We start from the raw sequence: 21694 nt of genomic DNA, 5'->3' as shown, positions 1-21694 counted from the left end.
TTATGGATGCCAGTGTGCATATCTACAGTCACAGGTCAGGAGGAATAGTGGAAACCAGACAATAAGGCTGAGATTTTGTAGGACTCATGTTGTTCAATAGTTTTCTCTAATCCTATTGTATTGATGCAGTTTTAAATATAAGGTGTGGGGTGTGGATGAGCTGAGTTTGTTTACAACGTTTACAACTGCACCAGTACAATGAAGAACTCTCAGATAAAACATTCTGGTCATGACACCTTCCTCAACACATTTGTACAGGAGGTAATAAAATGTTCAGATTCCCTCTGAACTGATTACTTTATAAGAAAACTGTAATGGAACCAGAAATAAATACAGTAATTAGATTATGCCTCCGTCTTAAATATGTTATTTGCAGAGCCTTATGAACAATTTGCAGTAACAGTATAATTTTAATCTTTTTAGTAATTACACTCGAATTTATTAATTTGGAAAATTGTGATGCTGTAATATTTTCCTCAGTAATGAGCTACAACGTGAATATTTCCTATGTCATTACCTGAATCAACACCTTAAGCGTGCTCTGGTTTTTCACAGTAGCACTTTTATTCAGGATAAATGGAAATAATTATAATAGCTGTAATCATACATTTTCCCAACACATTTTTTTAATGTGGTATTTTAAGCTGTTATGTTAGAGGGTTTGTAGTGCTTTCTCCAAGAATCTCTAGAATTTGGTTTGGAGAAATGTAGATACAGAGAAGTTGATGAATTTTAGTGTTTGGTTTTTGAGCTTCTGTGTCCAGTTTTTGAGTTGCTTGTATTTTGAGTTTTTCCTACGCAGAAATTCAGATCCACTTCCAACTCTTTTTCTTCTTCCTGTCCTTCCTGTCCTTCCTAAAGATGTGCCCTTCCTGCACATTTTTAAGTGCAAAATGCATATTACGTATAAATATATCCTCTTTAGTGAGTTTTAATCAGTTTTTCTTCTCTGCACAGTCCCTTCAGTCTGAATATGTTCAGTACTAAAGCCTTGCTGCTTTGGTGAAACCTGTTGAGATCTTACAATGGAAGTCCTTCATGAAGAATTTAAGGAAAGAAGCTGCTCATTCAGATGAGGATTCTTCAATACAAGATATGTTAAAACCTTAACACCAGGAGGCAACTTCTCAACAGCAGGAAACTTCTGGTTAATGACTACTACAGATGCACTGAAGTTGAATTTGTGGAAATTATTACTCCATGTTATTATATACAGATTTAAAATTTTTAATGTTGAAACTACTTGAATATATTTCTAATGAGTTTCATTATGACATTTATTAACTTGTGTACAGTCTTAAAATGTATTAAGAGAATATTTTATTAAGCTATATATATAAAATGATGTAAAAAATAGAATGTTTTAATTTAGTTTTTCACTTCTTTGCTACCAAAATGTGTATTTTAAAAATTTTTTATGTGTTTATCAGATATGAAAAAAATTTATGAACAAGAATTTTTTTCTCATTTTATGGGTCCATCATTATTGCTTAAAACCTAAGGTAATTACCTCTTTCACTAATTGGTCTTCTGTTAACTTAACTGAAGTCTAACTAGTGAGAGACTAGTTATTACGCTATCAACTGAAAGCACTTGAGTACATACTCTGCTTTCTACTCTCAGCTGCTGATCTTTCATAAGGAAAAATAAATTGAGATGCAACATGTAAGTTACATCCTCAATTGCAAAAAGAAGGTAATTTAGCTGATGATTCAATCATATTATTAATACTTTCTTTCAATTTGTCTTAAAGGAGTATTTTAACTTTTTCTTTTGAACGTAGAATGTTAAATTTTGCTCTGCCATACATACTGCAAAAATATAGACAACGCTGAAGTTGGTAAGAATATGTTTGTATGATGAATTTGGCAGTTCTGCATACTTGCATGTTGTTAACCTACATTTGGCAGTATGCATACAAGTTTCATTAGCAAAGCACATTGAAGATGTTGGAACTCTGTTGAATTTTCACTTACTGATTGGATGTTCCATAAATCTTTTGATTTGAAAACTACTGTTATAGGTAGCGTAACCTGCTGTATCACTGAATAGTTTTCTCATTAGCAAAGATAACCTTTAATATACGATCAGGTGCAATTAGGAATGAAAGTTTAAATGAAATGGTGTTCCAGTGAAGTATGAGACATCACGTTTAAAACTTAAGACTCCACAAGAAAAAAAAATAAAAAAATTAAGCAGCTGTGAAAACTTTATTTGCCATTGTAGTTCAGAAGACAAACATAGTACAGATCTGTTACCCATTATTTTTTCCAATATCTACAGAAATTTCAGAATAAAATGGGGTTGACTTAACAGTCTTTGTTCCCGAAGACCTGTGAATGACCTGCATTTGCTCTGCAAATGAAGTTAAGTGCCACAGATTTTTTTGAAAAGTTTTAGATTGCAAATTGGTACATAAAGTTATACTGAAAGTGTTAATAAGCAATACCGAGAGCAGCTATATGAATCACTGAATAAAAGTTACATGCAATACTGTACCTTTCCACAATTGTGTATATGGAACATATACACACACAAAGTAGCATATGTGTGTGCATATATGTATATGAATTATAGATTAATGGTAAGGTAATTCTACCTCTCAAGGAAAAAAAGTTGTGCTTTGTTATAAATAGTTTTCCTTAATAAAATGTTTAATTTTGGAATGTAGATATATATATTATACAGCTAATTGATAATAAAACGTATATATCAGCCAGCTTTCTTGTTTTTGTCTTTTCTTACTCTTTATCTAACATCGTAACAGCAAAATCACCTTCTTCTAAAACATATCACTTACAAGATAACAATGCAAAAGGAATGAGTGTGATGGGTATCTTTTATCTCTAATCTTTCTAGCTGATATTCCTATATTTACTTTGCATAACAGTCTCAAGTATTTAATCAACGTGACAATATTATTCTCTGGATTACATTTCTAAATACCATAATTTACAATGCCTCTTAATTGAGGAAACATTGCTGTCCAGAAGGATCCTTGTTAAAGGTGTAATACACCTTATCTTTTTTGCATGTGCAACAGTTTCATGTAGCCTCACTAATAATAGTAGGGTCTTTGTCCATAAGAAAACAAACAGCCATGTTTTCATTTTGCTTTTTCTCCTTCCTTTAGTTAAAAATTAGTCACAAATGGTTCTAACGTAGTTTAATTCTGCTGATGATTTTCAGCAAATTTGTTGTGTTGCATGATAACTGATCCATGGTGCTTAATATTCCTGTCAGTAAGTCAGTACTGCAATAGGTGATGGTAACTGTTGCACAGCCTCTCTGAAGGACTGGCAAAATCAGGAATAGAACAGCTGCTTTAGCAGCTGCCCAAGTTCTAGCAAATAATAAAATAATCTTCCAATAACACAATAAAGGGTTCCTGTTACTGCACTGGATATTGGATACAACAATAGATATTGGTTTGGATGCATATAGTAACTACGAAGGAAGAACAGCTAATTAAAAAGTGTCTAGGACATTGAAAGCGATTCCTCCCTTTCCCTTTTTTCTATACTTCCCTCTTACTGATGAATTATACTAAAGACAGTAAATTCCAGCTAATGGATAATGTTTTGTGTTCTTAACAATTTGTGATAAACATAGGCAGTATTCCATAACAATCAACTTATTAAAAAATAAAAAATAAGTTTGGGGACAGTAGAATGTTAGGAAGTCTTTAGAACCTTTTAGCTTTTCAGAAATACCCTGAATTTTTATATCCTGTTCAGTTAACCTTGAACTTCACCACTTCCATTTATTCATATATAAATGCATCTCCTCCTTCTGGGAGAAAAAACTGTAGCGCATGAGATCTTGAAAAGGAGGTTGGATAAACACGGAAAGATGGATTAAATAAATCTAGAGGTCTCTACTGGGCCTACAATTCTGTGGATAATGCCTTATGGAACCATTAATCTCTTGAAGGTATGCTTTATGAAGCTTTTCGGTTAGGGAGATATTTCTTGTTACAGATTTAAAGAATATTTTTCAATTACAGTACTGCAGAAAGAGGAGGATTTTAGTTTCTATAATAACTGTTCTCTACTGACAGCTAAACAATGAAAGGCCTCAAAAGGTTTGACACATGATTAGATCTACACTGTAAAGTGCAGCAGGCAAAAAAATATGGTAATTAAGGGCCTGATCAAGTAAATTGCTCAGGTATGTCTTTAACCTTAAGCACATGAGCAATCTAGTTAATTAAAAAAGAACAGATACTCATAGTTGTAATGAATACATATTTGGATCAACAGTCCTGTCAATTACAAACATGAGACTTTCTGCCAAATAAAAGATGTGCTATGCTGCAAATTAATCCACTGATCTACACAGGTTAACTTCATTATCTTAAAGAATTTATGATTACCTGCTAACATACTATTTTGCTGTTGTTATTTATCAGCATCGTGAGTTTGACAATATCTAAAATACCTTACGAAGATATCTTTAGTCAATACCCAGATAATACCTAACCAGCAGAGAAAGTTTACTTATCTAGCTCATATATAATCCATGTGTAAAAGCAGCTTCTCTCTTAATCAGCATTCCTTTTCTGGAATGCTTTTAAGAAGAAATTTTTTTAAGAAGTCATTTTTCTCGATTTCTTATTAAATCTTTTAAATGGTAAGTAGAGTTAACATTTGGTCCCTGTTTGAGTAAAGCATTGTAGAGTACCCGGGAGAATCCCAGTGCCAACTCTTGTCCATCCTGTGACTGTTCCACCCTGCTCTTCAACCAACTCTTACTCTGCGTGAGAAGCTTTCATTCCGTTTTGAAAGAACTTGCTTTTTGAATTGAATTTGTTGTGAGACTGCTTCAAAGACTATACCGATTTCACCTGTGTACTTAGTGACACAAACATTTACCTCCAGCAGGTTAGTGATGCAAAACGTCCTGTTAAGAGAAAACAAGCTGAGTCTTTTATGAAGAAATGTAGCGTATGTAGGTTGAGGACCGGTTTCCTCAAATAAGAAATGCTGTCTTAGCAGGGATCTGTGTACCTATCACATTGGGGAGATTTAATTTGCAAACGTTATTACAGACCAGTTCTGAAATTGTTTAAAGGAACAGTACATTTTTGCTTTACAAAAATAAGATCAGAAAAATCAGGTTCAGTATCTAGCTGAGGAGTTTCTACAGCAAATGGGTTGTATTTTAGTCATAAGTGACTGATACTAGTTTGAAAGCTTGCTGAAAATTAAAGTTGCGTAAATGGGCTAGAACCAGGAAACTGGCAAAGCAAAGAGAAAAGAGTCAGACTGTGTAGTTGCAGTATTTCTGGAGCATGATAGATTTTTTTTTTCCTTCTTGATTTAACAAGTTGAAAATCTGCTGAATAATTCATGAAGAGTGGAAGGGCTGAATCTTCCTGGAATGATATACAGTGTACGTACTGTGGCACAGGAGAAACTGCAAAGCTTTGTATCAGTTGCTGCCGTTCCTGCTGCCGATTGCAAGGTGCTGCTGCTTTTGGCATTTTCACAGCTACCGAATCCTCAGTCATGCTCCCGTCTGCTAACAGCTATCTGCACGCTATGGACCCACCTTCGCTAGCTAGTCTCTGGGATTCCCTGTTACCTCCCAACCCCGGACGCTGCTGTTCTGCAGATCGCTACTGCTAACCGCGTCTGCTGGACTTGCAGCTTCTATGACTGAAATCTGCCTTAGAGTCCCTCAGCTGCACATCCTCTCTCGTGTTTGGCGGGGGGCTTCTGCAGCAGGCTCTTCGGACCCGGCTGAGGATGGGATTTACAGGGAGAAGCCAAAACTGAGCTGCACTCAGCGAGATGCCCAACGCCTCTTCCTGGAGTGCCAGCTCGCCGCTGCTGCTGCTCTGGGAGGACTCCTCCGGGCCCCGCATCTTCCTGTCGCTGCTCTACGCGGCCCTCGCTATCTCAGGGACCTTATCCAACGTGATGGTCATCTACCTGGTGTTCTCCTTCAAGAAGCTGCAGACCACCAGCAACGCCTTCATCGTCAACGGCTGCGCGGCCGACCTCAGCGTGTGCGCCCTGTGGATGCCCCAGGAGGCCGTGCTGGGGCTGCTGCCCCCCAACTCCTCTTCCCTGCGCTCGGCCGAGTACCGCCTGCTCCGCGGGGGGCTCCTGGGCCTCGGCCTCACCGTCTCGCTGGCCTCCCACCTGCTGGTGGCCTTCAACAGGTACGTGCTCATCACCAAGCTGCCCAGCGTCTACCAGGCCCTCTACCAGCGCCGGCACACGGGCTGCATGATCGGGCTCTCCTGGGCCCTGGCCCTGCTGCTGCTGCCGCTGCTGCCCGGCCTCTGGACGCCGGGCTCGGCCCCGCAGCCGCCCCCCCGGCAGCCGGCCGGCGGCTCCCGCTACACCGCGCTGCTGCTGGCGCTGGCCGTGCTGGGCCAGACGGCGCTGCTGCTGCACTGCTACCTCGGCATCGTGCGCCGGGTGCGGGGCAGCGCCAAGCGGGTCAGCGTCCTCAACTTCCACCTCCTGCACCAGCTGCCCTTCCCCGCCGCCCCGCCGCCGCCCCGCCGCGCCCAGCGCCGCCTCAGCAGCGTCTCGGTGCTGCTGCTCTGCTGCGTCTTCCTGCTGGGCACCCAGCCGCTGGTCTGGGTCAGCCTGCTCGCCTTCTTCCTGCGCCCGGCGCCGGCGGCGCTGCAGGCGGCCAGCTGGCTGCTGCTCTGCTCGCTCTCGGCGCTCAACCCGCTGCTCTACACGTGGCGCAGCGAGGAGTTCCGACGGGCGGCGCGCTCCGTCCTGCCCCGCGCCGAGGGCTCGGCCGCCCCGCGACACCCCGCGGCCGCCGCCGCCGGCCCCGCCGCCGCCACCGCCGCCCCGCCCTGCCCGCAGCTGCCGCGGCGCCGGGGCACGGTGTGCGGAGCCCCCGCCGCGCCGCGCTGAGCGCCCCGGGGCCCCGCGGAGCTCGGCGAGGGCAGCCCCGGCGCCTCCGCGCCCCGCCGGCCCCGCTCGCCGCCTGCTGCCCGCCTCACGCCCCTCAGCCCCCTGAACGCGGCAGCGGGCCCGAGCCGCCCCCGAGCTCCTCCAACGGCTTCAGCGTCTGGCCGGGACTCGCTGTAAGCTTGTTTTTCTTGCTTTTATGAAATCGGTGTGATTCTCCGAGCGTTTGAAATAAGCACTTTGAGCTCCCCGAACACAAGGGCCATTTGTGGAGAGCTGGCAAATGTCTCGTGCCCCTCCCCAGAACCCCTCAGGAACCGTTTCCTTGCCCCCCAGCTCTGCCGTCTCAGGGCTCCATGCGGGACCCTCGTTGACCTCCTCTTTGGCAAACTTCAAGATGATGCTATCTGTGGAAATTGTTAAAAACAGACACCTTTTTAGTAATCTGGTTTGGATTTTTTTTTAAAAAAAGCTCTTTATATAAGGCCTGTTTTGACAAGGGCCTCAGCCTGTGGTAATGCACTCAGTAAAATATAACGCAATATGGAGACTAGTGCTGTCCTCCTGGCCTTATCATCTGTTCGGTTACCAATTTGTTGTGTTTCTATTAGATACGTTATTGTTGCAGCGGGATTTCACAGCTTCTGCTAAATATAAAATGACAGATTTTCTGTGGCGTTTGGAAAGGCGACAGCTCCTCCCACGGAGGGTGGCGAGGGAAATGGGGCTGGCGGGGAGTGCTGCAGCCGCCTTCCTCTCAGGAACGCACCCGAAACACCGCTGGTTCCCTCTCCTGTGCCTGACCACCTCCTGCCCCTTTTCCAAGCTGATGCTGTTCTCATGGTGATGGTGCTTGGTTTGCCTTCTGGCACACAAGGCTGGAAGGGGGAATTCTTTTCTGAATCTGTGGCCGCTGCTCATTAAAACAAGCAGGGCAGAAACACCTCCGTTGTGCTGTCTTGAGAGGGTGAATGGACACGGGGAGCAAAGGAGAGTTTCTGCATTTGATGACAAGTATTCATGTGAGTTTGGCAGTTCTTAGGAGAATATTTGGATGCTAAGACAGTACAGAGGAAATGAGCACAATGCTATCACATCAAAGGCTACTTGGCCATATTTACAGTTCTCCACACTTCACTCACCTTGCGTGCTGTGGCTAAAGTTTCAACAGAAGTTTCTTTTAAAGGAATAATTTCATTTTTTCCTGACTCTTAGACCCAATTAATATCTATGATACACAGATCTATATATAAATCCCCCTACCAATCTTCTATTTTTCAAAATAAATAAAAAAAGTTGCCATCATCACAGAAAAGATTCTTCTTGAGGATGGGATTTGACAAAGCCAATGAGCTACGGCCTCAAAAGGAGAAAAAATAAAATGTCTTGATGTCCTGATAATGTATCCATATCTTGAAAACAGCTGTAGTCATTTACAAGGACCTATAGGAAAGTAAGAGGAGTTTCCTAGGATCTGAGGCTGACGGAGTTTCCAACTCCATGTCAGAGACAGCATGCCACATGTGTGACAGCACTGGAAGGGTCGGGAGGGCTAACAAGGAATCATGGTCATAGAAAGTTTGCAAGGTTTATTTTATCCACTGTGTGCATCTGTCTTGGAAAGTACTGTCTTCTTGTAATCTCACATCGTAATCAAAGTGACTGTACTTTTGCTAGCTTTGCGCAGCAAATGGAGACAAAGGAGAGCTGTTCCAACCACGTCTACACCAATTCTGGAACATACTCTGAATCACTGCCGAAACAAAGCTAAACCAAGGGCCTCCCAGGGCTAAGACGCTGTTCTACTATGAGGTAATCCTTGGGCTGGAACCCACAAAAGGATGAGTGCCACCACTTCCCACCATAGCTGCAGACACTTGGCAAAGCTCAGTACTGGGCCCATAAGCAAAGGAACAAACATTAAAGTAATCAGCCAGACAACATCCCCCCTGATTTTGACTATGGAACACGGCAGTCTGGAATTCAAGCAATAACCTGTTTCAGAAATCAATATCCAAATGTCAGAAAATGAACTTCTGGGTTTCTCCCATATCAAATAGCATGCAAGTTAAATCTGAAATGCCTGTATTTTATATAGACAATGTTTTAAATGCAAGTATGTATAAAAAATGCTATAGTGCAAAACGTCATTCGGCTATCCTCATGCTATGCATTAATTCCAGAGAACAGCTGGAAATCCCTTGGAAAGTTTGATGTAATTACATCTGACTGTAAATCTTTGACTGTTTTAATACACTCAGGTGACATAAATAGCATTACGCAGAAAATAATTTTAATTTTAAATTTCTCTAATTAAAAAAAAAATATTCTAATTTAAATTTTAAAGAATTTAAGAATTTAAAATAAAAATGATGTTAATTAAATTAAATCTTTAAATTAAGAATTTTAATTTTAATTTAATTTAAAAATTTTAAACTTACTGCTCAGAAAAGTCCTGTATGCCTTGTTCTGCAGCGATATTCTTTGTATTTCCACATTATAAATACTGTGTGGTAAATCACAACGGAAGCACAGCTTAACTCAACTTTTCCTGCCTCTGTGTTACTGCTTCTTATATGAGAAAATTGATCGGTCTCAGTTTTTAGCATTTCTGCTTTTCTTTTTACAGCCAATACATATGTGTCCCCTGCTAGCTTACTGGTGACTTTTCTTCAATATGAATTTGTTATGTTCACACTACTAATTGACAGGTGCAAAGCATGCGTTGCCAGTTGTCCATTAAAATGTGCAGGTGCAAGGCATATTTGTACTTTTAAATATTGTTCTTTAAAATGTTTCAAACAATCTTTCAAAAGATGTAAATGAAGATGGCAATGAAGCGAAGTTGTCTTTTGATCTGGCATGGTGCCAAACAAGTTTAGCATGTCCTCGAGCTTCCCCTCCTGGAATGACCGGTCAGCTTCATGAATATTGAACGATGGGTGTGATTTCACCAAAGTGTTGAATTTCTTATACGGCAGTGCAAATGCATCACGTTATTCACGTGCAGCAGGTGCCTATTCCTTTGCTATTTCCTCAGGGCTTCTGGAAATGAGCAGCTAGCAGTCAGTAACAAGCTGGATGAATTGTGGTCAGTTGTATTGGTCTGGCTTGAAACAGCCATTTGGTATTACAACCAAAGTAAATTTGCCTGTAATTTAGCCACTCAGTTTGTGATTTGCCTATGCAGAAATACAGCCTTTCCCTGCGGGACCAGCTCTTTGCAGGTAAAATTATGATGCTTCAGAACTACACCCCAAGGCAGGTGTTAACAAATACAGCTATTTGTGAAAAAGCTTGCAGGGGCTGTTTGTGAAGTCACAGTTTGGACCAAATCATTTGAAGTTATCTGTAATTTAAGGTAGTTGTAAAAAGCCTTGAGCTCTTTTGTGTAATCAGGTAGCTCCAATAATACGGACCTCCACCAAAACTGGACAATTGTTGCCCTAGACAAAGGTGCCATGAACAAAGTAAGGCTGGGAAAATGTGACAAGAGGAGATAAAGATGGCAGGGAGAGGGCACTAACAGTGTGATCCTGAGAAACAGTACAGAGAAAAAGGTCAAAAAGCCAAAAGAGGCCTGGGATTATGATGAAATAAACCCTATAAAATTGTTTGATTCCTTATACGGGTGAGAAAACAGAATTCTATACTTTTCTTAATAAGTAAGACTGCACAGTTGCATTCTCAATTTCTTCTTTTAACAAACACACCAGCAGATTTTCATTAATCTCTAGCATCAAAAAAGACTACCAGTATGAATTGCATCAGAGTTCTTATGGAGACTACATTCATCAGCACTACTGGACTTACAAGCAGGAATAAGAGCTTACCTCTGGATTCAGTCAGCCATAAGCACACTGTGAACCTTTTTTTCTAACTACCAAATTGATGCTATTTTTAAAAAAACCCACATACAGATTATTTTCAAATGAAGACTTTTAAGTGTAGCATTTCATTAGAGAAAAAGTGACAACATATACTTTAGCTTTCCATTTCATCTTAAATCACATAACTAGATTATTGCAGTATTCTTTAAATTCAGAAGTCCCTTTCCCAAACGGCAGCGAAAATAGCTTTTCTCGTGACTGTTTAACTTCTAAGAAAGCTACCTTTTTTGCTCTTTTATGTCAATCCTTCCCATGCACTGTCATCATTTTACCAGGGTAATAGTCTCCTTTCTCGCTTTTTCTTTTTCTCCTTTTCTCTCTTTCTCTCCTTTTTCACTATTTTCTGTAATTTCCCTCACTAAGGGCAGAGCACTTGATCCTGCTGATCAAGGAATGACTTGAGCAGTGTAAGTCTGGGGAGACAAATGTAAACTAAAACTAAAAAAACTGAGGGAGAAGTCCCACATGCTTAAGTTTCTACTGAAGGCTAAGAAGTAGTTGAAGGTGTGCCTTTTTGCTGTGTAGAGTAGTGGATAATGCTGTCTGTATTACAGATATTCACATTTGATTAAGGCTATGTAAAAAAAAAAAAACAAAAACAAAAAAAAAAAAAAACTAAAGTGATACAGAAAAAAAAGTTACAAATAGTTTGAAGGTTGGAGAAAAACATTCATTGTTAACATGCATTGCGATTAACTCATTACAGCTGAGCTTCTGGGAAGCATTCTGAGGAAGAGCAAACTACCTGTTGGAGGGGGAGCTCGAGCCCCACAGGGGAGCTGTATGGCATCATAGGCTTCAGCATGCTGAACTGTTGCCTCTGTGGGACAAAGGGTTAAAATAACAAATAACAAAACTGTGCCTCGCCAACATTTTACAGTATTCTTTAAACACCTTTTTTTCTCTACTTTTGTGGGATCAACCTCTGCTTCAAAAGATTTCCTCCTTCTTTAGAAGTGACAGCAGCTGAAACCCATATTTATTATCAATTAAAAAAGAAACACAAAAAAAGAAAGAATAATTATTATTCTCACTAACTAGCTCCTATAGTTCAAAGACCAAGGTACAAAGAACAAAGACAGAGCTGCTGTTAGTGAAAAGCTTCGCTTAGACCAAAGATGCCTTGTGCTCGGGAGCAGTCCGACAAAGTGAAGCAGCTGCTGGTCGTAGAGCCATACTGCAGGAGGCTGTTGCATTTGCCATTTTCAGAGTGGACATGCTGGCGCTGTTAGGGAAAGGCCAAATTTCAATTACTGCAGCAGGATTTGGCCTCTCTGATCCATTCCCTTTCTTCCCAAGGGATCAGAGAGCAGCTGAGTGAGGGAAGTTAAGTGTAGTAGTCCTGAGGGAGACACAGAAAGAACTACTATGCCTGGAAGAAATCTCTTCAGTATCTTAATTTTTTATTCAGAGCTTTATGAAGTTAACATCTCAGATGGAAATTTCTTAATAGCTGTCTTCAGGCTGCCTGGAGTCTTCACCTGTCCTGTGACATTCTCCGTGCAGAATTAAAAATGCAGATATGCATCAGGCAAGATCTTCAGCCATCCTGATCATTTCTGAAGCTGATGATGTGATGGAGGTGCAGTGTCAGTCTGAAGGCAACAAAGTGAGCATTAGCTACAGAAGAAAACTATTTTTAAATGTAAGAATTTGAGAGACAAATCTGGTGAATCAAGCAATAGCCAGAGTTTCGAAGAGCATTGCAGACTTTGTTTCCTGTTTATTCCACTGAGTGAGATGTCCTCTTTGTTTTCTTCTGTCCCCTTTGTCTGCCTTACCTCAGGGTACCTCAGTGCTGGAACAGCTGCTTTCCTCTCACCCTCGAGCCTCTGGCACTGACTTTTATATCATTTCATAAACATCGTTTCTGTGATTCCTTATAAACTTCATATTTTTCATTCCAAGACCTAGTGAAATGGCTGTATTGTAGCTGTGGAGACAGGAGCAGCAGGGTTTGAGCAGAGGTAATGTCAAGAAATACTGTTAAGATATTACACATTTACCTTAAAGCTATTACTCCTTTGTTTTCTGTTGCATTTCATCCCTTGCTATCTATGCATGTTGGGATAGCTTCACTGCAGGAGATGCCTTTTCCATAAACATGTCTCATTTAGTTAATCATTTTTTATAAAGGTAGTAGTAAAATCTTGCAGAATTTGGAATTTGCAGCCGCATTAGCTCTTCCAGTGAGCATAACTGTGCCTGTTTCATTCAATAGAACGTCTTCTTTTACTGTAGTTTTTTTTTTTTTTTTTTTTCCCAGTTGTGGCATTATTTCTCTCAGGCTGATTAAATCAGGGAGTTGGTAGACTGCAAACTGGGAAAACAAAAGCACAGCCTCACTTCTGCTTTTTTGACTTCAAGGCAAAGGCACTTTTCGTAAGTCTTGCAGTGACAATCAGCTTTTTTGTGTGTGTGTGGTATTAAAACAAGACAGTAGAACTACCTATCATGTTAAAATGAAAGAGACAAAGTGGATCACAAAAAATATTCATTGTATATGATGAGTAAATGTGAACTCTCTGGATTCTGCAGTAGATACCTTGCTTGGCTTTTTGCTGTTTATTGTAACTGTTATGTACATACTAACAAGATTAGGCAATTCACACTCAAATATAACAAGTGATGGATCTGAGCTGAATTAAAGGCATGATTTTTTTTCTATCTCATGCATCATTAAATATTGCTATTGTACTGTCTACTGATGATCTATATTATACCTGTCACCTGATAGCAACCACGGTCGTTATGGTAATGTCAAGATTTTGATTATAGTCCCTTCTGCGATGTAGGCATCCTATGCTTAAAAATGTGTTGTTGAGATGGTAGTGTCCCATTCTTGGTCTTGACCCAAACACGAATACATTCTGAGGTTTTTGATGGAGAGGTAATTTATTTCTGAGCTACTGTCATTCATTCAAGGACTATTCTATACTTATATGTATATATGTGTGCGTGTATAATAAAAAAAAAAAAATATATATATATATATAGCCTTTTGAACTACCTTTTTTCTTAATTTGATATGAACAAAATTTGTAGGAACTTCTTATCCCTTGCCAAGTAACCCTTTGGCTGAGTTTGGGAATTTAAGACTATCAAAGACCACAGCTGTTACTCAGAGATCAGCGAAACCACTAAAATGCTTGCTGGACAGCATGTGCCCGTGTGTCAGATAAGGCCATACCGATTTGCGACACAGTGCAGGTAGCGCCCCGTGTTCAGAGCGCGGCTCCTGGGGCACAGCCCAAAACCTCGGATGCCCAGAGGCTGATCAGGGAACCAGAGCCAGGAGGGCGCTGAGACCCGCGCTGCCTGGGCTGTGCTCAGCAGCCGGTGCAGGTAGAGGAAGACTGGCCAGGGAATAAAAGACATCATTCCACGGGGTGGTCGGGTTTCTGTGGAATTTAAGGGCAGAATTCTGAGAATCGGTTTTAGGTCATTATCCGTTATCTTCAGATTTTCTTACCATTGTTGGTCTATTTCCTTCTAGATTAGGGAGACAGTTGTTTATTTAATTCTAAGGAAAAAAGCCTCTCATTCATATACAAATGCGTAAACCAGTTATCTTCCCAAATGGGAATGCATTCCGAGGAATCTTTGTGAATGTAATTCTGTCAGCAAAGGGAAGATAAAGCAGCAGTTAAAAACAAAAGCACATTGCATGTAAACCTAAGGGTCTTGTAACTGTTACCTCATTTTCTAATATCTATAACTGTAAAAATTATGTTAAGGTAATGAATAAAATAGCTGATTATACATTAATTTTATCTGTAATTTGAAAATTATTATGATCACCACACTCAGGATTGAATGGCACAAACAGCTTTTCATTTCTGATTGAGGTCTCTGTAGAAATGCTGCAGTGTTGTTTTGCTTTCTGTCCTCATCACTTACACAGTGCTGTGTTGAAATACTACATTTTATTGATTTCAAAACAAAAAACGCTGGTAACTTGTTGTAATACATTTTTGGTAATATTTTTACACAGTGTTTGGTTTCGAGCACAACTGTACATTTTCTGTGCCAGCCCTCCCCAGGCTAACATACATCCCATTATGTGAATGCTTTTGTTCAGACAGTCTACGAGCAAACTCTTGCCAAGGATGTCCGTCACCATGCCCAGTGATGGCAGGGTTGTCTTCAGATATTCAGCAAGGGTTTCTGATGCTAGTGGGTGCTGTCAGCAGTGAGGGCGGCTGGCTGTGTGCAGCAGAACAAGGCCAGCCAGCCAGTGTGCAGGAGGGAAGTGACCGCTTTGTTCTCCCTCACAGAAGCCAGTTGCAAAGGATCACAACTCTGCATCCCTGTAGAAAGTGCTCAGTGATGTGACTACACACCGAGTAGCACATTTATCCTCATATCTCCCCAGACTTCCAGTGAAGTTATGTGAAAAGGAAGATAGGGCAGTGGAATCTCAGCTTGTCCATTATTTAAGGCTTAAAGCCTTAGTTCACCCTGACCGTTTAAGAAGTTTGTTTGATGAGTAGAATTTAATGGAGAATCTTTATCTTGCCATTGAGCGTGAAGTAAGATTCGGAAGACTTGGCTGTTTCACTGCCCACTGCTGCTGGGCATTGGCAGCACAAGTCCGTGTAATGATCCAGTGTGGATGAATTGAACCATGTGGGAGACACAGCAGGAGATATACCTCCTAGTAGGAGGCACAGCAGTGAATTAGGAAGAAGGATCAAGAGCAAGGGTGGATCTTGTGTATTCCCAGCTCACCCCAAGCTGCTGAGGGCATGAGCCAGACCTGGAGACTTCATCTGCTGTTCTGCTGTGTCCTTTGGTAAGGGGACTGGGTTTGTTGCTGTCTGCTTGTGTATAGGGATGTCCCACTCACATTGCCAAGGCAAAGGCAACCCAGGCAGCTTTCAGTGCATCTCAGATTCCAGATATTCATCTGGAAAATGGGAAATCCATTACTTGAAAAGGGTTCCTATTTCACACAGCTTGTTACGAGTTGTGGTGGATCATTTCATGTCTGCTCGGTAATTCTTATAAAAGAGCCTTTGTTACTAAGGAAAGAGGCACAAAAAAACCCTCATATGAATTAAAAGTGTCTTTGTCCATTTATTTTTTTCCTTTCTTGACACATCAGGGGATCTTCCAAATCTTTTCAAGTATTGCCTCTTTGGGAGCAGGGATTGTTTTAGAACTGCCTTCAGCAATGTGAGAGGATTTAGCCATGCTGCCCTTGATGTCCTGTGAAGTTTGTATTAGTATTGGTGTGGTGCCAGAGCTTCAGCTGAGGCACAGGTAGGTTGCCTAGAGCATTGGGATGGATCTTGATTTTCCACTTTGGAGGGAAGGTGTTAGTGTGTTCCAAAGGAAAATCCAGATCTTAGTCTCCCAGTTTTAAATGGGTGATCAGAGAGGAGTTCCTTGAGAGGCCGGTAATTTTGTCCTCTTATTCAGTTATACGTCTAGAGAAATAGTCGAGGGTATCGACAGTTACATTAACAATGGCTCCCTGGGACTCTTCCTTTTGTTACAGCTGTGGATAGAGTCCAGCAGAGAATTACTGAGGTCAGGAGAAGCTAGATGGCACTATGGTCCAAAGAGATCTTGTGCTGCTGCAGCTGAACAGGATGAAGCTGTGCAAGTCATCTGGTCTACAACACCTCTGGATTTTCACAGATACCAGCAAAAACAGGGTCAGAATCCCTGAAATGGAATGAGAGAGGGAACAGGGTTTCCACTGATGCAGCTTTTGTTTTTTAACACTGACAGCAAATTGAATAGTTTAGGAAACAGGTTTATATTTAAGTGTATGGACAAGAAAGAGAAAATTGCAGATGTAAAATGGCTTTAAGATTATCTGCACAGATAAAACTGAGAAATAGGTAGTGCATCATTGACATAACATTACTTATGCATATTTGTTTATTTTAAATGTACATTCAGATTCTTCTGCTCAAATATGTTAGTAAATGCGGAAGTAGATAAGTTATGCACCACATCTGTGCGGTTACAGGAAACAAACATCTTTATGTGGTCCAGAAAACTGGAGGGGAAAAATTCCTCCCTGATCCACTTATAAATGTCATTGCTCATTTTTTGAAGGATGGAGCACTGCCAAATATGAATGTTGTACAAGTAAATGTCTGAGCTAGTTAGTGTAAGACACTCATAAAGTTATCTTTATCTGCACATATTTTATTTTTCATATGTTGATTGTCTTAATTTTAAAAATTTTTAAAAATGTTAGTTTTTAATTTCTAGAACAAAATGATTTTTTATTAATTTATAGTCATGTTTAGTTAGCTAATACGTGTAATTCATCCATTGGTATTTTTATTAGAAGTTAAAGTCAGACAAGATATATTAATATGATTCTTAATAAAATTGTAAGGCCAAGCAAAGCTTGTATTTCACCTCTAATTGGTATTTAAGAATACAAAGAGGCAATATAAGCTTAGGTATTCCTTATAACAACGTCAAAGTTATTAAAAAAGCAAAACTCATAAACAAAAATAGCCCTAAGCTGTGGAAATCTGGGGAGGTCTTATTTAATACTGAGTTTAAAGAAAATCTGAGCATTTGAAAGTAAATAACATCCAGGCAGCCCAATAACTTTGTGTCTAGGGTGAAGCCAGCCTCCAGGCTTGTTCATTAGTGCTTTTGCTCACGCCGTGAGGGGGCCAGCACTGAGCCAGTGCTATGTTTGGACTAAGTTCCTCTGCTACAGCCATGGGCCTGTCACAAAACACAGGCACTAAATGACTGGGCATGTAGGAATTTGTCAAGGCAGAAGGTAGCCATGAGATACCATACTGTGCCTTCAGGGTTCAGTACACCCGTAGTGTGACAGTAACAGGCATGGATAGTGACATTAATTTGGAAACGCCAGAAAAGCTTTGAGGTTAGTCACTGGTTGGGAGGACTCTGAGGAACTTCAGGGGAACCTGCAGAAAGGACTAGCAAGTTCAAATGAAAAGCTTAATATAATTACAGAATTTTAATCCGTACACAATCACAAACCTGTATTACAAATACGGGCAGTGACTAGCAGCTGGAAGAGAAAGTGCTGAGGAGTAGGACTGAAGCAGAGAAAATGAGGTTGAAAGGAATAGGAGAACAAGTCACCTCCTTAGGAGTGAAACTGAGCTAGTGGACATAGCCAAGATGAAATAGTGGCATGGATGCCAGAAGGAAGTTTATCAAAATTACTTCAGGAGAGGCTCGAAAAGAGGGAATCATCTGTAGACAGAAGGCATAGTGGAAGAAAGAGGTCATTGAAGAGGTCATTGTACAGAAAGTCTGCAGAGAAGCAGGTCCATATGAACTGGCCGTGAGATTGGAAATGTGAAGAACCAGGCTATTGGAACAACTGTATGCTTGAATAGCTTTCCCTTGGGCTAGCAGAGAGCCAACAAATCGATTGCCTTTAATATGGCACTGACTTTAAAAAAAAAAAAAAAAAAAAAAAAAAAGTGAAATGAATTACAGAGCAATTATTTTTGAGATCTTCCTCCCATTTCAGAATGCATTGAATTTATCAGCTCCTGTTCTATTGTGTATTTGATGATTCAGGAGTTCTTTTTAGCCCCCGTGCTCAGTATCAGTGTGCTAGGAGGACATGTTTGAAGATCAAGTGGGGAAAACGATGCTTTCTGAGGGGTGGAAATCTTAAAGAGTCCTCTATGACCAGCATGGCTAACTGGAGGGATTTAGGAAGAAAATTCAGAATAAATTATAAGAAAATACAAAATCTTTCCCTTATGTCAACAACGTGTGAAAAGCTCTGGTTCCTGTTCACACCATGTAGAAACGCCACCTACTTGCTGCTCTGCCCAGTGTTTGCATTGAATACCCAGATGCTATATATTACACAGGAAAAGGAGCACTTTCCAGTAAGTAGCATCGTTCCTTCAGCTTACATTAACACACAGCAAATAATGAGTCTTGTCCTTTATTCATGTGTGACTACTGCTTTATTACGGTGCAGTGTCTCATTTGGCACCTGACTTTCAAGATCTGGCTGGAGGTTTCAGCCTGGTACATCACTTACATAGCTCTAAGTTTTGCTTTGTGCTGCCTCAGCAGCAGGAAGGACCATCCACAGAGTACTGCCTGACCTAAAACATTTCTTTGCTTTTCTTCTTTTGTCGCTCAAGTGCTTTCCTCCTAGAATTCAAGGAAACTCTAATTTTCTGGTTTCTGATGTGTCAAATCCTTTTAAAGAAGTGTGGATGTTGGCTGAACCTTCTGCAGGTTCAGTCTATAATGGATCAGCTGAATGGAAGCCAAGAAGTTCTCTGATGTCTACTATAAGCCAAGGGTCATGTTGTATATGGTGCAAAATGCATGCATGGTGACAGGAAGCAGACTTTTCCCTATGTTTTAAATAAACAATAGCAGATCCAATTTCTAGTTATTGGTGATAGGAAGATCTCCTTGTTCTTCTGATTTCTGTTTCCTGTAACTCTGTATAAGGTACATCTCATTCATGTTTGCTGTCATTATTTGTATTTTCTAAATGTGTGATGCAGCAAGTTCTTAAAAATAACCATCAACTTTGTATTTGTTTCCAAGAAAATGCTGATGCTTAAATAAAGTACTAATTTTGGATTGCAGCAACTACCCTAAAATGAACACACTCAGCAAGAAATCCAGCAGGGCTATTTTTTGGATTTAGTGTCATAGGTGAGCGGAATAAAGCATGAGCTGATTCAGTCAATGCGTTTTAAATCTGTGAGAATATTTACAATAATTGTTCTAAAAATTCATATAGTTTTTTTAATTACTTACTTTACATTGAAACTGCTTATTTTAGCTCACTATCCTTGTATGCATTTATCCACAAGATAAATCAAAGCAGTATATTTTATGGGGAAACAAGAAGTAATAGTATATGTAAATTTTGGCTGCTGAATTCTTGAAGGAAGTCCACACAGGGCCTGTGAAACAGGCCTAGCATTTTGTGGGTCTCTAGAATAAAACCAAGAGAGTAATTGACAATAATAACTTTTCATAAGGGTGTTAATGGCTCTGAATTAATGAGCAATTATTAATTACAATGAAAATATTCTGAGCAATACTGGAAATGTATTATAAAAACATAATTAGAAATACATAGGATGTTGAATAGGCTCTTTCATGGCGTAGCATTCTTTTCCTCACTGACTTGAAGAGCTGATTATTGTAAATGCATCTATTTTGCAACAGTAACTTAAAAATTTGCTCTTCTGCTTAAAAACTTTTTCTGGTAAATTCATTTAACATTTACGGGGGATGCCAAATTAATTACGCTGTGATTTTTTTTTTTTCCATTTTATTTCAGTCTTCTGTTAGTATTTGCTGCATTTTTAATTCCTTTTAATACATGAGATACCCAGTGCTGTCCATTATTTCCATGAAAACCCTAATTTGGTTGCAATTAATCAGCTATAATATGTCTTCCAGGCTACCTGCTGAGGAAGGCAGGCCAGGGAACAGATTAAAAGCTGAAGCTGGGAAGCCATTTTTCTGCTTGCCCCGATTCAGGATGCAAACTTCAAGTCTGCTACTGCATTTGTAGATAGAGACGGCTTGTGGAAAGCCACACATTTTTCTTTCCATCTCCTGTTGAAACTTAACTTTGCTAGTAGTAATAGCTTATGTGGAAGTCATTCCAGTCTGTCTGCTCAAGCATCTCTTTCCTTTGCGGCTTTGAAATCAGCCGCAGCTTCCTCAGTTACTCCCTGCCTGGAAGGCACCTTCCCAGCAGCAGCAGTCTCCTGCCAGGGCCTGCTGCACAGGGAAGAGCAAAGGTTCCCTCCTGCTACTAGTGCTTCACTTTTTTTTTTTTTTTCTTTTTCTTTTTCTCTTTCTCTGCTTTCTCCCCAAGTTTAAGCTCTGAGCAGTTACGCATCTCTAAACTACAGTATTTCTATTATAAATAGGAATGTCAACAAGCAGCTTTGCTCCAACACAGGTGAGACCTAAGGAAAAAAGGACGAGAATATTCTGTCATCAGTGGAACAAGTCTGAGAGTGAGCTGTACCTCCACGTGTCTGCTCTGCTGTCTGCAGCATTTGCGTGTGGCCTGTGGTAGTTTGACCATGTATGCTCCTTTTCTTTTTCTTTTAGTTCTACTGCAGTCTTCCTAAATAGTGATTCCAACAGAAAATATGTAAGGGATGAATATCTCAAAGAGATTCCTACTGTACTGGGAAAGAAGAGATGTAAGGAGGAGATATTTGTAACAACACAGGCCCTGTGGATCTCCACAAAATATCAAATATAGGGAGATTTCTCCATATTCCTAAACATTGAACTTCATGCATGATTCTGATAATTTTTTATATACAAGATGGTAATTGGGTGGTGGGATTTCCATTTCCTCTTTCACGAGGGTATTTCCACAGCTTTCAAACCCTCATTAAACAGCTGTCTGCTCTTAGTACCTATGTTCAAAAACATATGCTCAGAGCTATTAAGACATAATTGCTGTAGTAAAAGCTTGCTATTTTTTTTTACACAAAGCCTGTAAGTTACTATGAGACTGGGAGTTCATTGTTTAATGCTCTAGCAACTAAGGGGAGTATCTTGCAGCATTTTTACACCTTCATGTTCCCTTATTTAACAATACTATGGACTTTTTTAGCAATACTCTTTAAGTATGTTTGAGATTTTAGGTACATAATAAACTGAAACTAATCCATTCAGTGATGTTATGTGTATATTTCAGTATTTTGGAAAACCTGTAACCAAAAATACCTGCAGTGTAACACCTAAATATTATTTTTTCAGTCTTGAGAATCTATAATGGACTGAGAGCCTACACTGAACTTAAAGAGTATTGTTAAAGGAAAATTATATTTCACAAGTAAGGGGAATTTTTATCCTTTTCCTTTCTTTTCTCTTTCTCTTTCTCTCTCTTTCTTGTTCTGCTATAGAAGTTTTCAGTTTCAGTGTCTCAGAATCTTT

At 40.2% G+C, this 21694-nt stretch overlaps 2 protein-coding genes across 2 annotated transcripts in view; both read left to right on the top strand.

Annotated features, from left to right (window-relative positions):
- Window positions 1–2719, top strand: part of CDC14A (cell division cycle 14A) — a 58878-nt gene extending 56159 nt beyond the window's left edge. The window contains 1 exon segment of the mRNA XM_027462588.3: window positions 958–2719. Coding sequence (XP_027318389.1) covers window positions 958–987 — 30 coding nt within the window. The 3' untranslated portion in view covers window positions 988–2719.
- Window positions 2720–19642, top strand: GPR88 (G protein-coupled receptor 88). Its single transcript, XM_027462590.3, has one exon. The coding sequence runs from the start codon at window positions 5796–5798 to the stop codon at window positions 6885–6887; it is 1092 nt and encodes a 363-aa protein (XP_027318391.2). The 5' UTR covers window positions 2720–5795; the 3' UTR covers window positions 6888–19642.
- Window positions 19643–21694: the final 2052 nt, after the last annotated feature.

This window comes from Anas platyrhynchos, chromosome 8 (assembly GCF_047663525.1).
Source record: "Anas platyrhynchos isolate ZD024472 breed Pekin duck chromosome 8, IASCAAS_PekinDuck_T2T, whole genome shotgun sequence".
Taxonomy (NCBI): domain Eukaryota; kingdom Metazoa; phylum Chordata; class Aves; order Anseriformes; family Anatidae; genus Anas; species Anas platyrhynchos.
This window is presented reverse-complemented; position numbering and strand designations above follow the sequence as displayed.